The 17,661-nt window shown below is 38.2% G+C and overlaps 1 protein-coding gene across 1 annotated transcript in view; it reads left to right on the forward strand.

Annotated features, from left to right (window-relative positions):
- Positions 1-17,661, forward strand: part of CNGB3 (cyclic nucleotide gated channel subunit beta 3) — a 173,871-nt gene that overhangs the window by 109,252 nt on the left and 46,958 nt on the right. The window contains exons 11-13 of the mRNA XM_049854335.1: positions 6,940-7,081; positions 11,153-11,312; positions 13,698-13,795. Coding sequence (XP_049710292.1) covers positions 6,940-7,081; positions 11,153-11,312; positions 13,698-13,795 — 400 coding nt within the window. The remainder of the gene's footprint in view (positions 1-6,939; positions 7,082-11,152; positions 11,313-13,697; positions 13,796-17,661) is intronic.

Below are 17,661 nucleotides of genomic sequence, written 5' to 3' on the forward strand. Positions count from 1 at the left end.
AGCAGTACATCAACAAGGAACTGCCAAAAATTCAAGCAAGAATCAGAATAGGGCATGGAACAACAGATATCATTGCTGATGTCAGATGGATCTTGGCTGAAAGCAGAGAATACCAGAAAGACGTTTACCTGTTTTTTTTAATATGCAAAGACATTCAACTGTGTGGATCATAACAAATTATAGATAATATTGCAAAGAATGGGAATTCCAGAATGCTTAACTGTGCTCATGAGGAACCTGTGCACAGACCAAGAAGCAGTCATTCAAACATAACAAGGGGATACTGTGTGGCTTAAAATTAGGAAAGGTTGTATCCTTTCACCATACATATTCAATCTGTATGCTGAGCAAATAATACGAGAAGCTGGACTATATGAAGAAGTATGTGGCATCAGGATTGGAGAAAGACTCATTAACAACCTGTGATAAGCAGATGACACAACCTTCCTTGCTGAAAGTGAAGAGAACTTGAAGCACTTACGATGAAGATCAAAGACTACAGTCTCCAGTATGGATTACACCTCAACATAAAGAAAAAAAAACAAAAAAAATCCTCACAACTGGACCAATAAGCAACATCATGATAAATGGAGAAAAGATTGGTGTTGTCAAGGATTTAATTTTACTTGATTCCACAATCAACGCCCATGGAAGCAGCACTCAAGAAATCAAAGGATGCATTGCATTGGGCAAATCTGATACAAAAGACCTCCTTAAAGTGTTAAAAAGCAAAGATGTCACCCTGAGGACTAAGGTGATCCTAACCCAAGCCGTAGTATTTTCACTTGCCTCATATGCATGTGAAAGCTGGACAATGAATAAGAAAGAACAAAGAGGAATTGATGCCTTTGAATTATGACGTTGGCTAAGAATATTGAATATACCATGGACTGCTGGAAGAAGGAACTAGATTGCCACAGTGGCTGCAACAATGGGCTCAAGCATTACAATGATTAGGAGGATGGTGCAGGACCACACAGTGTTTCCTTCTATTGTATATAGGGTTGCTGTGAGTCTGAACCAACTCAATGTCACCTAACGAGAACAACAGCAACAAAACAGAATGAAGTACTGATACATACACCAACAGATAAACCTCTAAATCATTATGCTGAGTGAACAAAGCCTTAGACAAAAGTGAACATACTGTGTGATTTTATTCATGTGAAATTCTAAATGAGCAAAACTAATAGTGGGGGCAGGGATTGACTAAGCAGGAGCATGAGAGAACTTTCTAGAGCAATAATAATGTTCTGTATCTTAATAGGAGTTTGAGTATGCAGGTGTATGCGTTTGTCAAAATTCATAGAGTAGTATACATAATATTTGTGGATTTAATTATATGCTCAAAATAAAAAGTAACTCTAAACAAGTACTGAGCTCTAGTTAAGAATATGTATTCTGAAATACCATATTTAGGAGTATTTGCAAGTTACTTTGAAATGTACTAAAAAATTAAAATGAATTAATGGATAGATATGTGACAACGTAGGAATAATCAAATGTTAATGAGAGAATTTAGGTGGTGGGTATGACGGTGTTCACTGCAAAATTCTTTCCATTTTTTTGTATGTTTGAAATTTTTTATAATGAAATATTGGGGGAAAGCTGCATGTCACTTTTTTTTTTTTTTTTTTTCAAAATGAAAGAATTTGTAGCTTCCCGCTAATATGTTTTTTATGTCAAATTCTGCCTTGTTTTAACTTTAGCATGCTAAAGCATTTTTTCATATACTTTCAGAGAGAGAGCCTGTTTGTTAGATAGTTCAGGCATTAAATCAACCAGATAGCGTCTCCTTGAAAGATCTATCCGCCTGCAGTGTGAATATTAGAGGTGAACACACTTGACTAATTAAGCTAATCCTAGAAAAATCAATAAGAGGCCATCTAATTAAATTACAAATCTTACCTTTGGTTGTGCATGTTTGTGTGTAAGACGTGACTGAGAAAAGAATCCCAAATAAACCTCAAAGCATCAGGGCAGAAAATTTACAATTAATATCTTTTTTAAAAAAAAGTTCTAGGCTAAGCCTTCAGATTTGGAAAATCATGCTCAAAGTTCACATTTGATTGTTATTTTTTTAATATCCAGAAATAAGAAATGAGAGGGAATAATTCCTATGCTAGTTCCTGTTAGCACTACAGTGATAACACTACAGTGATCTTGGAGGGGACACTAATCCCAATGCTTGTAATGGAGTCAGCAATGTGGAGAGTATAGCCCCGCCCCACTCTTGGGCAGTATTAGGCTGAACAAATTTCCTTATTTTTAAGAGACTCACAGATCCAGTACCTATGACCAAAATAAATCAGGTAATGGGAAATTATAAATTGGAATTTGACAAGTTAAAAATGCAATCTATAAAATGAATTTTGTACTTCCTCAAGGTGGTTCTCTCTTTAACATCAAGTTCACCGTAACATTAAGTCTAAGAAAGTCTGCTAAAAAAAAAAAATTGCAGAGAGGCAGTGTTTTTATTCTTTTGGCACCATGGTTTCCAAGCCTACCAAAGAATTAATTATTTTTTCTTTTCCTATAAGCACTAGGTGTGGGAAACAAACAAACAAACAAAAAGCCATGTCCTTCAAAAGGTCCCTAGTTTCAAAATGAGTGATTTCCTTTTAGATCTGTTTGTATTTGAATATTGAATTCAACCAATTTCTTTCTTCCTTTAGAAACCCCAACTTCTTATTATTTGGAAGATGTGAAAATCTTAAACTATTTTTACAAAAAGAGAAAAAGGCCACCTTGTTCAAAGACTAATACACAGTTACTTAAAGTGCTATGGGTGTATGTGGCACACCAGATGAGAAATAGGAGCCTGACTAGAGCAGGATTCTGTAAAAGGTAATGCTCTTCTATGCCCACCCAGGATAGTAGACTAGTTAATTGGGACCCACTAAATCTAAAAGCCGCTCTGCAAGGCCCCAAATAGCTAAAGCAATGTTGAAAGAGAAGAACAAAGCAGGAGAATTCACGCTTCCTGATTTTAAAACATAGGTATAGTAATCAAAACAGCCTGGTACTGGTATAACAATAGACACATAGACTAATGGATTAGAATTGAGACTTCAGAAATAAATCCACACATCTATGGTCAATTGATTGTTGACAAGGGTGCTAAGTCTGTTTGATGGGGAAAGAAGAGTCTCTTCTGTAAATGGTGCTGGGAAAATTAGATTTCCACGTGAGAAAAATGAAACAGGATCCGTGCCTCACACCATACAAAAAAACAAATTCAAAATGGATTAAGGACCAAAATGTGCAAACTAAAATCATAAAATTCATAGAAGAAAAAGCAGGGGCAAGGCTGCCAGGCCTAGCTTTTAACAATGGACTATCTAATATAATAACAAAAGGAAAAACAACAAAAGACAAAATAAATACATGGGACCTTATAAAAATTAAAAGCTTTTGTTCATCAAAAGACTTTATCAAAAAAGTGAAAAGACAAGCTATCATCGGGGAGTATTTCTTCAGAAACTACATATCTGACAAAAATCTAAAAACCAAATATATTTAAAACGTTGACAACAACAAAACAACTCAATCATAAAACAGGCAAAAGATTTGAACAGACATTTCACTAAAGAGGACATTCAAATGGCCACCAAACACATGAAAAGATGCTCAGTGTCATTAACCATCAGAGAGTTGCATATCAAAAGCACAATGAGATACCATTTCACTCCAACTAGGATGGTTAATATAAAACAAACAAACAAAAAAACGTTGGCAAGGATATGGTGAAATTGGAACCCTTATCAGCCGCTGGTGCAATGCAAAGTGGTACAGCCATTGTGGAAAACAGTGTAGCAGTTCCTCAAATAACTAAAAACAGAACTACCATATGGCCCAGAATTCCACTCCTAGGTATATACCCAAAAGACTTGAAAGAAGAGACTCAAACAGACTTTTATACCAGTGTTCATTGCAACACTATTCACAGCAGCCAAAAGGTGGAAACAACCTAAATGACCATCAAAAGATGAATGGATAAACAAACTGTGATATATACATACAACGGGATACTACTCAGCCAGTAGAAGAAATTAAGTCTTGATATATGCTACAGTATGGATGGAGATGGAAGTCATTATGCTAAGTGAACTATCTACTTAACGTACTTTTATATAACTTCAGTTACATATAAAGACAAGAAAAGGCAAATATAGAGAACAAATTTTATTAGTGGATACCAGGGCAGTAGGAAGGAGGGGGTGGAAATATCTCATTGATTAAGGGTAGGGTTGCACAGCCAATTATTGTAATTGCTATCAATAAATTGTACACCTGTAAAAAGGTGAACTGGCAAAAGTTGTGTGATAGATATATTTACAGTAATGGCAAAGAAAAGAAAGAGTAGCTGCTAAGGCTGATTATGTACAATCAAAAACCTCATGGGATCTGGTTTCTTGGTTTGCAGGTTTAGGGTCATGATTTCATTGACCTAACAACATGTTTTACAACATATTTAGTGCTTCTCTTCTACCTCCTAGTTCAATGTGTAGTGCCTGGGATCTTAAAAGCTTGCAAGCAGCCATCCAAGGCACAACAATTGGTCTCTATTCATCCAGAACAACGGAGGAAAAAGGAGAGTCAGGAATAGGAGAAGAATATGGAATGTGTGGCTAATTGGCTCCATGAACAACTGCCTCCTTTGCCATGAGACCAGAAGAAATGGACAGTGCCCCACTACAATTACTGAACATTTTGATCAAAGATTCCTTAGAAGAATTCTGATCAAAAGGAGGGAATGCAGAACAGAATTTCAAAAATTGTTATGGACTCCAGACTTTCTAGAGTCATGGAGGCTGGATGAACCCCTGAAACTATTTACCTGAGATAATCTTGAAACCTTAAATCAAAAATATCTCCTGAAGTCATCCTAAAGCCAAACAATAGCTTAGCTTAACTAGTAAAAAATGTCTGCCTTGAGCGTTATGCTCTTTTAAGAACTATCTATATGAGATCAAATTGACAACAGCAACTCAAAAGATTAGATAGGAAACTTATGGGGCAGAGAGTTTGTGTTAATGGGGGAGGAACAGCTCAGAAAAAGAGGGTGAGAATGGTTGCACAACTGGAAGAATGTAATCGATGTCACTAAATGGTACATGTAGAAACTGTTGAACTGGTGTATGTTTTGCTGTGTGTATTCTCAACAACAACAAAATAAATAAAAGACTCTCTATAATGACATCTGTAGATGTTCTTTATACACAGGATATTTTATTAAAGATTCAGTGGGAATGTCTGACCTCTAACTCTGTAATCAACACTATATGGAAAACACCCAAATAGTTCACCTAATCATGCACAAAAACTTTTACACAGACATGCACACACAGACACACACAAACTAAACACCAAACCAGTTGCTGTCAAGTTGATTCTAACTCATTGAGACCCCATGTGTTACAGAGTAGAACTGCACTCTGTAGGGTTGTCAAGGTTGTAATTTTTTAGAAGCAGATCACCAGGTCTTTCTTCCAAGGCACCTCTGGGTGGATTCAAAATGCCAACCGTTCAGTTAGTAGTCCAGCATTTAGCCATTTGCACCACATAGGGACCCCACACACATACACAGTGGCGCCCTAATACTAACTTCCCTTCCCACCTCACTATGGGGTCAGTGAAACCTTCAGTCAAATGCATCGAAGTGAATGCTGTATGTTCTCTCTCAATCCATGTCATATTTTTTTTTTTGTTGCCTTGGCTCCTTGATCCTCTTCATGTCTGGGCTATAATGATCTCAGCCTCCCCATTTGCAGTTGCTCAAAGTTAAGAACAAAATCTTTGTTGAATATATTTCTGAATATACTTGGTTTTCCTCAATATTAAATATCTACAAAAATTACCTATTACGCCCGAGAGTGATTTCCCTATTAAGATGGAGTTCATTTCTCCCCGTCTCTACCATGTACATCTGTTCAGTAATGTAATAGGGTGTGGGTAGAAAAGATAAGGAATGGCATTTACCTGGTCTGCTTTCCATTAGTAAAAACAATTGGATAAAAACTGTAAAGGGCTTTCCCATCTGCATAAATATCTTTGATCTCTATAATATTCCCCACAAATCACTAGTGTGGTAGTTTAAAGATGGTCTCAAATTCTTTCTGCTCCTCTTATTAAAAGGCAGATTCAAATTTCCCTTCCCTTCAATCTGAGCTGTTCTTAGGGACTAGCTTGACAAATAGAATGTGGCAATGGATTAAGACTTTATGGGATTTCAGAGGTATAAGAAGCCTTGAAGCTACTGCCTGGGCACCTGCTGCTCTGGGGGAAATCAGCCGCTATGTAAAAAGTTCATCTACTCTGAGACTGCCATGCTGTGAGGAAACCCAGGCTAGTCATATTGAGAGGCTGCATGGAAAGAGAGGAATACCCACCCGGGCCATATTTCAACCGTATCAGCCCAGGCCCAGATACGTGAATGAAGAAGCCACATTGGGCATTCTGAGAACACATAACTTGGAGAAGAACAGAGGAACCCAGCCAGTGTCCAGAACCAACGCCCAAGATATTTGGCCCCAGTCAAGTCCTCCCAGACATCTCCAGCCATTCGAGTCACCCCAGAAAATGGCACAGTCATCAAGGGCCATCTATGCTGGGCCTTGTACAGATTTCTGACCCACAAAATTATGACCCTAATAAAATGGTTGTTGTTTTTACCACTAAACTTTGGGGTGATTTGTTTTACAGCAGGTGATAAGTAGAACTAGTTAACCCCCTCCTTGGGTTTTATTATTTAGTCATTTCTCACTGTTTGTCAAGAAGTTTTTATTAGCATGCATGGTATTTGCCAATGCTGTCTATACCAAGAAAATATTGATTAGGAGGAATTTTGTTATAATTTAGTAGTAATCTGTGCTCTCAAGCAGAGTGGTATTTCAATGTTATAATAAAAAGCAAAATATATGTCTTCTCTTTTCAAAGGTATCTGAGATGTTATTATTGGGCAGTTCGAACTTTAATTACCATCGGGGGCCTTCCAGAACCACAAACTTCATTTGAAATTGTTTTTCAACTCTTGAATTTTTTTTCTGGAGTTTTTGTGTTCTCCAGCCTAATTGGTCAGGTAAGTTGAAATGTGAATATATAACACTGTCATTTTGGAAAGGCTAACAAGTGTTTATAAATCTTATGGAGTAAAAATCAAAATCTGTCTGACTCTTCTTCTTTACTAACTTTCATGTATTTTAATGAATTAGAGGATATAATTGGGTCAACATTGTCTTTCAATTTTTAAAATATTGAATCTGTCAGATGACTCCATGAAACCTCTAGCCAAATGCAGTTAAGTACATGTTATGTATTCCCTCTCAATCCATGTCATATTCTTTTCTGTTGCCCTGGTTCCCTGATCGTCTTCCTAACTGGGTTATAATGATCTCAGTCTCTTCAATTGCATTTGCTCAAAGTTAAGTACAGAATTTTTATTAATACTAAATTTCTGTATAAATTACCTGTTATACTCAGAAGACCTGTCAGCAATGACAGCTTGGACTCCTGAAGAAAGTCAACTTTATAAGCTAACTTCTTACTTGGAGCTTCCTAAAAACCCTCAAAAACTCTTTTATTTATTTAAACTTCAAGTATTGTCATGAAGTCACTGAGTTAAAAGGGGTTTCAGAGATCATTTAAACCAGAGTTTACCAAATGCCATCTAAAATAATTAATAAATATCTGGTTAATAAATGTGTATTATGGCATCTGCTTGCCTTTATTCTCAAGGAATCACAGTCTAGTAAGAAAGTAAAATAAATACATACATAACTATATTGCAAGGCACTTGTCATTTGCAAAGGATATTGCCTAAAATCTTTGAGAATTCCCCAATACACAAGGAAAAAAACTCTACAGCATGCAATCTTTAGAAGTTGTATTTTCCTGAGAGATATTTTACAATCTACATGTTAGAGAACAATAAAGCCTTGTTAAGATTTGTGTACCGGGTGATGAGTTAGGCTAAACCATGAAATGATTATTCCCACTAGGTTAATCATTTCTTCACACTCACTACACTCAGAGGTATGAATAAAACTCGTGCTTTAACAAACTTCGATAATAAAAACTCTTCTTTATGACACTTGGAGCTGCTCACAAATGGCCAAAATTCAAGCCCTACAGCCATGAATGTCAAGGGTCTACTATACATGGCAGGGGTGGATTAACCAGAAAGCAAAGCACACACGGGCTTACTTGTGTTTACTTACTAATCCATAGTGCACAATTTCACTTGGGTTTCACTACCTCTTTGATGTGGTCAATCACATGGGTTTCACCACGTCAAAAATATGGTGAAAAACAGGTGAAATTGTGCACAACAGATTGGTAACTAAGCACAAGCAAGCCCTGAGTACCTTGCTTGTTGGGTATTCTGTCCCTGGTGAGCAACAGAAAAGAGATTTAAAGCTCTGTGTTAATTAAGAAAAGGGAGGCTGCCCAGTGCATAGAGGAGGATAAACCTGAGCCATCTTAAAAATCCAGTAGAGTTAGTCATTACAGATAGGTGTTGAATCCATCAGGCTGAGGAACAGTGTGTGAAAATTTGGCACTGGTGAAGCACATGTTTGGGGAAACAGGAAGAGGTCCAGAATGACTGGAGTGAAGGATACTTTATAGAAGGTTAGAGATGTATGTAAAAAAAATATTTTAAGAGCTCACAATGTTAAGTTAAAGATGTTGAACTTTATCCTGAAGGCAATGGTAATTGAGTGGGGAGGATTTTGAACAAAGAGATTCAAGGAAGATTAATCAAAATATAATATGAATTGAAGGGGGTGATACGAGATGTAGAAAGCCCAGTTAAATACGGCAGCTCCAGTGAACATGGTGATGGAGTGGTGACAAAGATTGTAAAGGAAACTCTATTTAAAATAAAATTTTAGGCTTGGGAAAATGGATGCCATATGGTTAAAAATTGTTAATATAAAATATGACAATTATTAGTGGCTAGGGAGATTGTGGTAACACCAATTGAAAATAAAGAGCTGGTTTAGAGAGAGTTTCCGTTCAAATCAATTGACTGTAAATAGTAAAAATCACATTATTTCATAATTTCTTTTTCTATCAATGTGAGGTAGCCACATCATAGTCAATGTTTCATTCAGTGAGGAAACTCCAGTTTAAAAAAATTAAGAGGCATCACTAATTCATACAGTCAGTAAACATCAGAGCCATAAATAATAACACTGTCCTATAGGGTCGCTATGAGTCGGAATCAACCCGTTGGCAATGAGTTTGGGTTTTGGTTTTTATAATAATTGTAATATCTAACATTTATTGAACACTTACTTTGGCAATTTTCACAACAAGGCTAAAAAGCTAAGTCTAGCCCCAGTTCAATTCTCTTGCCACTCAAAGTACAGTTTTTGAGCCAGAAGCACCAGCATAACTTGGGAAATTTAAAATTCAGACGCTAACCCAGACCTACTGAGTCAGAACTTACGTTTTAACAAGCTCTCTAGGTGATTCACATCCAAATGAAGTTTAAGAGGTTCTGCTCTATACACCACACCACACTGCCTTTATATTGAATTTGAAGTTCAACAGGAACAAAAAGAAACATCAAGTCACTGAAAATGTGGTACTACAGCACAGAAAAAAGGATGAGGCTGGAGATGTGAATTTGTGCCTAAAGAGTCATAGTGAATAAAACGTGCTGAGGAAGAACACAGAAAAGTAAGAGGGCCAGGGACAAAATTTTCACTTATACAGAGTTCCCACATACAACCACACCAGTGACTACACCCTGGACTAATCATCATATTTTAACTGTAAGATTCTCTTCTCTGAGAGAGACATGTTTTCTTCCTCTCACATCCTCGCTTACTTCCTAGCCTGGAATACACATTTTCCTCAACTCCTACACCAAGACAATTCAACATTATTGAAGGCAAGCTCATAAACATTCATATTACAGTCACTACACATTCTTGGGCCCAGGACCAATCAATAATGCTTTTAATTGTCCTTGGTTTCAAACTTAACACTCCAGTCACAGCTTTACGTGACTTGGTAATGTAGGAAGCTTGGAAAAGAGAGATCTGGGAATTGAGGCTGTTGAATAATATTTGGAATAGTCACTGAGGAGTAAGTTAGAAACTCAAAAAGATGTATCCAGTTGGGCTATTTACATAGCTCCTTCTCAGCAGTTGCTTTCAATGATTAGAAGAGGCCATTACCTCTGAAAGTGGAAGCTAAGGAATGCATCGCACTAAGAGCCGTTTGAGCTGAATCTCAAAGAATGCGCAGTTTTTCCATAAGCATAAAGGGTTCAGCTGCTAGAATGAAAGAGCAAAGTCTCGAGAGCGAAGCCTTGGTTTTCCTCCCTATTATAAACCCACAGTCAAGGCAAATTTACAACCACTTGCTTCGCTCTATGTGAGAGGAGGAGTTGAGCTATATATCTTTTTTGCGCTGAGACCTTAAAGATCGGCTTTTAACCTAGAGTGGGTTTTTACGGCTGAGTTATAAACATCCAAGAACTAAAACCTGACAGTTCCTTAAGTATTGTCACAGCAGTAGATGATGCTTCAGTAATTTCAGCACATTTCAACTTCTGCTGAATACTCCGCCTTAAGCACGACGAGATTTGATTTTATCTGTCTAAACAACACAAAGGGAAGTACAGAGGTTGCAATTTCATGATGAATTGCGTCTATACAGTCAGCCACACTGGATAATCTATGAAGGATGCTTTCAAAGTAAGACTCACTGAAAGGGACTAGCCATTCTGCCAGGTAATTGCTCAACTTTCACTGCACATTCCCTGCGTAAGCACAAGCTGTATAATTTTTTAAATACCAACTAACATTTTTGCAGTAATATACGAGTTTACAAAGAAGGTTCGAATGCATTACGTGACTGAATCCTCACAAAAACTTCATGTGGTAGGTGAAACAGGTCTTATTGCCATGCTTATTGGGACAGAGGGAGGATATTGATTTTCCCAATGTTTTATGGCAAGGTTAAAATTGGGACCCAAAAAAAAAAAAAATTTTTTTTTTTTTATCAATGTGTTTAAATCAAAGAGTCAGTGGGTTAGAAGAGAATCGATCATAAGAGAACAGTTAAATTAAACTGAACTTTTAATAACTTTTCCCATTCCTCTGCTGCTGTGGAGTGACCGTTTTTGTGGTTTTAGATGCGAGATGTAATTGGGGCAGCCACAGCCAATCAGAACCATTTCCGCGCCTGCATGGATCACACCATTGCCTACATGAACACTTACTCCATTCCCAGAAACGTGCAGAATCGGGTTCGGACTTGGTATGACTATACATGGGACTCTCAAAGGATGCTAGGTAAGCTTGGCAAATGACTGACTAGATGTCTGTAAACATGTAATACAGTGTTTGTGTGTAGAAGCAGAAACTGGCTGGATTTGAATAAAAAAAGAAAAACAATTAGATGATCTTTAAAGTCATACATTTAATACTATGGGGTTTTTTTTTCTTAAATATCTAGCTATCTTATGCTAGTTATGCAAACCCTGGAGAGGTAAAGGCTAAATTATATTCGGTGCCTAGTAGATGCCAGGTATTACATGTGCAGTTTCATATAATATTCACGAAGAAAAATGGAGGAGGAGGAAAATAATCAGGCAGATTAAGCCTCATCAACCTCATTGTAGACACAAGGAAATGGAGGTTCTTAACCAAGAAATTTGGCCAGGGGCACACAGCCTGCAAATGGAACTGCAACTCAGACCTCCTGAGTCTATTCTTCAAAAGGCTTGCTCCTTCTGCAGCATCACTCTCCCTCCCAGAGCACAGCACTCAGAAAGAACAGCAATCTTTCCAGCCCCTTCCATCCTGCTGCCAGAAGCTCAATTGCTTCTAAGAGACCCTGGAGAATTAATGGCGTCTCTTACTTGAACTGGGGAGCCCTGGTGGTGCAGTAGTTAAGAGCCTGGCTGCTAACCAAAAGGTCAGAAGTTCGAATCTACTGAAGCCACTCCTTGGAAACCTTATGGGGCAGTTCTGTTCTATCCTATAGGGTTGCTATGCATTGGTAACAACTCAACGGCAATGGGTTTGGCTTGGTTGGTTATTATTTGTTGAAGAAGGAGCCCTGGTGGTACAGTGGTTAAGTGCTCTGCTGCTAACAGAAAGTTCCATGGTTCCAACCTGCCAGCTGTTCCACAGAAGACAGATGTGGCAGTCTGCTTCTGTAAAGATTTACAGGCTTGGAAACCATATAGGGCAGTTCTACGCTCTCCTATAGGGTCACTGTGAGTTGGAACCGACTCCACGGCAATGGGTTTGGTTTTAGTTTTGGTTAGTATTATTTGCTGTTGTTGTGTGCCCTGGAGTGATTCAGGCTCATAGTGACCCTATAGCACAGAGTAGAACTGCCCCATAGGGCTTCCAAGGATCAACTGGTGGGTTTGAACTGCCAACCTTTTGGTTAGCAGCTGAGCTCTTAACCACTGAGCCCCCTGAATCCAGAATCCCTTATGCCTCTCTCTTGAGCTCCTAACACTATTCCTGAGGGTGCTTCAATAGAGAGGGAAAGCACCAAAAAGAGCAATAGTAGGCTCCTTCCCTCTCCTCCTTGAGCGGCAGTAGATATTGCTCCAACTCCTTGGCTTGAGGAGGTAACTAGAGACCAACAGCCTTCAGAAAGAAGGAACTATGTTATTTTACAAAGGATTTTCATCTTTAAAATCAATATTTAAATGAAAATAGGGATATGATATAGCAATTTTTTTTTCTTTTTTCTGAGTATAAGACAAATATCAAAAATAATCAACTCTCAGAAGCCCTTGGATACTATGAATGGGCAGTTTTACTTATGGAATATTTTATTAGCCTGCAGGCCTATCATTTAATTTGAATTCACATGTAGAAAAATCTTTAAAGTATTCATATTGATCATTTAGTTAATAAGCAAATAAATAACAATCATTTGAATTTACTCACTTAGCACATTTCTTCTTTGGATTCCATTGCTTGCTGAGCTACCTACTAAATATGCACAATCACTTACAGCCTCTCTGAGCTTCGGTTCTGTTTATCTTCTTTCTGCAAAATGGGAATGAATACCTACCCTTAGGGTTGTCATGAGGGTCAAATAAGATAATGGGTATGACAGAGCCCTGCAAGCTTTCAAATGCTACACGGCACTCATTATTATTTGCCATCAGATGTTATGGCTGGAGTCAGTAGAACCAGAAGAAAAAACTTGATCCTTTTCCTGTCCCAGCTTATTCACTAGCCTTTGTCCCTGATCATTAAGCATCGTATACAAATTTTAGCAAGAAATAATGTTCTAGAATTATGAAATAGATATGTTATCAATGGGGCACTGCTGGTGCAGTGGTTAAGAGCTCAGCTCGTAACCAAAAGGTCAGCAGTCTGAATCCACCTCGGAAACTCTATGGGGCATTTCTACTCTGTCCTATGGGTCACTATGAGTCAGAATCAACTCAACGGCAACAGGTTTTTTGTTTTTTGCCTTCATCAGTTACGAAAATAAGTCTTTTCTTTCATGAACATATTTGTGCTGTTGTGATTAGCTGTGTATGTCCAACTGAAGTAAGGGAAACGTAGCATTAGAGGCATCTTCTATTTATAAAAATGAGTTGGCATTTTGTTTCCGTTACTTCAAAAATCTTTCTCCTTATACTGTAGTGACTTATTTCATTAACCTTTCTGCTGTGTGGCCTGATGTGTTTATCTTTGAAGATGAGTCCGATCTACTTGAGAACCTCCCGTCTACAATGCAGTTAGCCCTGGCCATGGACATGAACTTCAACATCATCAGCAAAGTCAGCTTGTTCAAGGCAAGTGCCTTTACAAGTCATAATAATAACCTTCTCAGTTTCTCTGTACAGTCTAAGCTCTTCCTTTACACAGCCTTTGTGATTTCTTTTTTGCATGCTGTTTTAACAAAGTTAAAATAACTTGGAGAATTTATGTGGATTTAAGGAGTCATATTACAAGTCTCTCTTCAGCAGACGACTCATTTTTTAGAAGCCTCTCCCCTCTAATTGGTGTCAAAGAAGAAGAGTTCTTCAGACTCTTCTTGCATTCGTTTAAATATAATTAAACTCTACAGTTCTATGTCTTTGTTAATATGCGCATTATCTCCTGTTTATGAATGTGCCTTGGCGACACATGCCAAATCAGGCCCAGATTAGCTCTGGATTGGCCTGACAATCACAGAATCGTGCCTAATCATTTTTCCGTTTACAAATGCTTTGGGTTTAGACATCAAAGATGGCCAAATTTAAATTTAGAAGGTTTTCATTTTCAGGAAAAAAAAAAAGCATTACTTTTTTTAAACTCTTGAATATTTTTAATTTTACTAGCATCATCTTTATGCATTGTGTTATATGTAAATTTTATCACCTAAGATTTAATTCTGTGCACGGCGTTCACTGATTCATCTATTCAGTTAATTCATTTGACAAATATTTATTAAGTTTTTTTTTTTTTTACTATGTTCTATGCCTTGTTCTAGCCACTGGAAATACAATAGTTGAGAAAAAATACTCGCACAGATGGAACTTAAATTCCAGAAGAGGGGAACAAAAAATAAACATATAGCATGTGCGAAGGTGAGAGGGTCCTGAACACAATCAAGCAGGTTAAGAAGAAATGAGAGATTCCTAGGTGGCATAAACAGTTTGTGTTCAACGCTAACCTAAAGTTTGGCAGCTTGAACCCACCTAGCAGTATCACAGAAGATAGGCCTAGCTGTTAAAATCATAGCCAAGAAAACCCTATGGAGCAGTTCTACTCTGTAACACATGGGGTTGCCATGAGTGGAATCAACTCAATGGCAACTAACAGCACCAGGAATGAGGGATGATACTGATCATGAAAGGCTGCTGTGATGTAGCACATTTGAGCAGAAGACTCAAGGAAGTGAGAGAGTGAGCCATGCAGACAGGAGGCAGGAGAGAGTATTCCAGGAGGAAGGACCAGCTGAAGCCCTGAACTGGGGAGCACATTGCAAAGAGGCCAAAGTGCCTACAGAAGATACAGGGTGAGGGAAGACAAGAGTAGTCAGAAAAGAGTCAGAAAAGGGTGGCTGAGGGGAGGGGACAATTTAATGTAGGTCCTTGAAGGTTCCTTGAAGGCTATGGTTGTCCTATGAGACACAAAGCCACCGAGGATTTGAGCAGAAGGTAACATAGTAGAAATCAGTTTGAAAAGGATCCTTCTTCTTGCTGCATGGAGAATAGATGTTAGGAAGCCAGTGTGAGGCCAAATGGGAGTTATCCTAACAGCCTGGGGAGGAGAAGGTGATGACTGGACCCGGATAGTTGCAATAAAATCATTGAGAGGTAGCCAAATGTTGGATGTATGCAAAGAAAAAGCCCACAGTTTTTCCTGTTTAATTGTGTAAATAGGAGAAAAAAAGGAGTCAAAGATGACTCAAGAATTTAGGCCTGTGCAACAAGAAGAACAAAGATACCATTTGCAGGATGGGAAATTTCAGGATATGTGCATATTGAGGGGGGTAGAAAACAAATTTTTGGTTTTGGATGCATTAAAAAAAACCAAACCCAATGCCATTGAGTCGATTCCGACTCATAGCGGCCCTATAGGACAGAGTAGAACTGCCCCATAGAGTTTCCAAGGAGCTCCTGGCAGATTCGAACTGCCGACCATTTGGTTAAGCAGCCATAGCACTTAACCACTACGCCACCAGGGTTTCCCTTGGATGCATTAGTTGGAGGTAAATTATAGACTCCAGGTGGAAATGTGATGTAGGCAGTTTGAATTATAAAATCTGAGTTCAGGGGAGAGGCCCCAGCTAGAGATATAAATTCGTATTAGCATTTTGATGAATTTTAAATCATGGGACTGAATGTGATCTCCTAGGATGTAAGTATAAAGTAAAAAAAAAAAGAAGATATAATTCAAGCAGAAATACATGCCTTGAAAATACATCATCAATACCTTCAGGAACAAGATAAAGAAGCAGAAGCTGGGTAATGGAATGGTTAGATAAAATCACCCCCAATGTTAGGTTAGCCAGTGACACCATGGGATAATAAAGTTTGGTGAGCATCCTTAGACTGTTTCCCTTGATCATGTCCTGTTCTACATTTCCATCAAGATTTTGATGAAGACATAAAAGGTGTGATTTTCAAACTGGCAGATGATACAAAGCGGAAAAGAATAGTTAATGTGTTAGATTACAAAATTTAAAATTAGCTCTCAATACCTTGAACCAATGAGTACAACCAACAAAACTAATTTCGACAAGCATTAAAGTTCTGAACTTCAGTACAAAATTAAAATATTACGAATACTAAAAGAACACTAATTCATTTTATAATAATCTTATTTTTTCAGACCTGAGAATTTTAGTTGACTTCAAACTCCGTATACGTCAACAGTTATATATGAAAAAGTTGCTCTAAATTTTAACACAGTATTGGTTTCCTTGATTATTTAAACTACATTGGGGTTAACAAATCAAATTGCAAATAACCAGTTTTAAGAAGGACCTCAACAAATTAGAGTATCTTCCAGCCCAGAGAATGAGGTAGGGTTGAGTAGTGGACCAAAGAGCTAGTAAAAGGATGATTTTACAAGATTATTCCATGATGATAGAAATCAGATCAATGATTGTTTCAGGTGGGTAATGGGGATGGGGATATTTACTGAGAAGAGGCATCAAGAAATTTTGTGGAGTGACATCCAAGCCAACTGGCATAATAAAATCTATTAAGAAAACATTCTACATCCCACTTTGGAAAGTGGTGTCAGGGGTCTTAAACACTATTAAGCAGCCATCTAAGATGCATCAATTGGTCTCAACCTGCCTAAATCAAAAGAGAATGAAGAACACCAAAGACTCAAGGTAATTATGAGCCCAAGAGACAGAAAGGGCCACATAAACCAGACACTACATCAGCCTGAGACCAGAAGAACTAGATGGTACCCGGCTACAACAGGTAACTGCCCTGCCAGGAAACACAACAGAGAACCCCTGAGGGAGCAGGAGAACAGTGGGATGCAGACCCCAAATTCTTGTAAAAAGACCAGACTTAATGGTCTGACTGAGACTAGAGGGACCCCAGAGGTCATGGTCCCCAGGCCTTCTGTTAGCCCAAGACAGGAACCATTCCCAAGCCAGCTTTTCAGACAGGGATTGGACTGACTATGGAATAGAAAATGATACTGGTGAAGAGTGAGCTTCTTGGATCAAGTAGACACATGAGACTATGTGGGGAGCTCCTCTCTGGAGACGAGATGAGAGGACAGAGGGGGGCAGAAGCTAGACGAATGGACACGAAAATAGAGAGTGGAGGGAAGGAGTGTGCTGTCTCATTAGAGGGAGAGCAACTAGGAGTATATAGCAAGGTGTATATAAGTTTTTGTATGAGAGACTGACTTGGTTTGTAAACTTTCACTTAAAGCACAATAAAAATTTTTTAAAAAAAAAAAAGAACCTGGGGCAATAAAAACATTTTGTGTCTTGCTAGGGAAGTTGCACAAGTGTGTGTATTTTTCACCATCATCGTCTCTCAATTTGTTGTACTATGGTGGCTGGATTGTTGCTGTGTTGCTGGAAGCTATACCCCCAGTATTTCAAATGCCATTAGGGGCACCCATGGTGGGCAGGTTTCAGCAGAGCTTCCGAGATTAAGACAGACTAGGAAGAAAGGCCTAGTGATCTACTTCTGAA

The sequence above is a fragment of the Elephas maximus genome, chromosome 15, assembly GCF_024166365.1.
Source record: "Elephas maximus indicus isolate mEleMax1 chromosome 15, mEleMax1 primary haplotype, whole genome shotgun sequence".
NCBI classification, from domain to species: Eukaryota; Metazoa; Chordata; class Mammalia; order Proboscidea; family Elephantidae; genus Elephas; species Elephas maximus.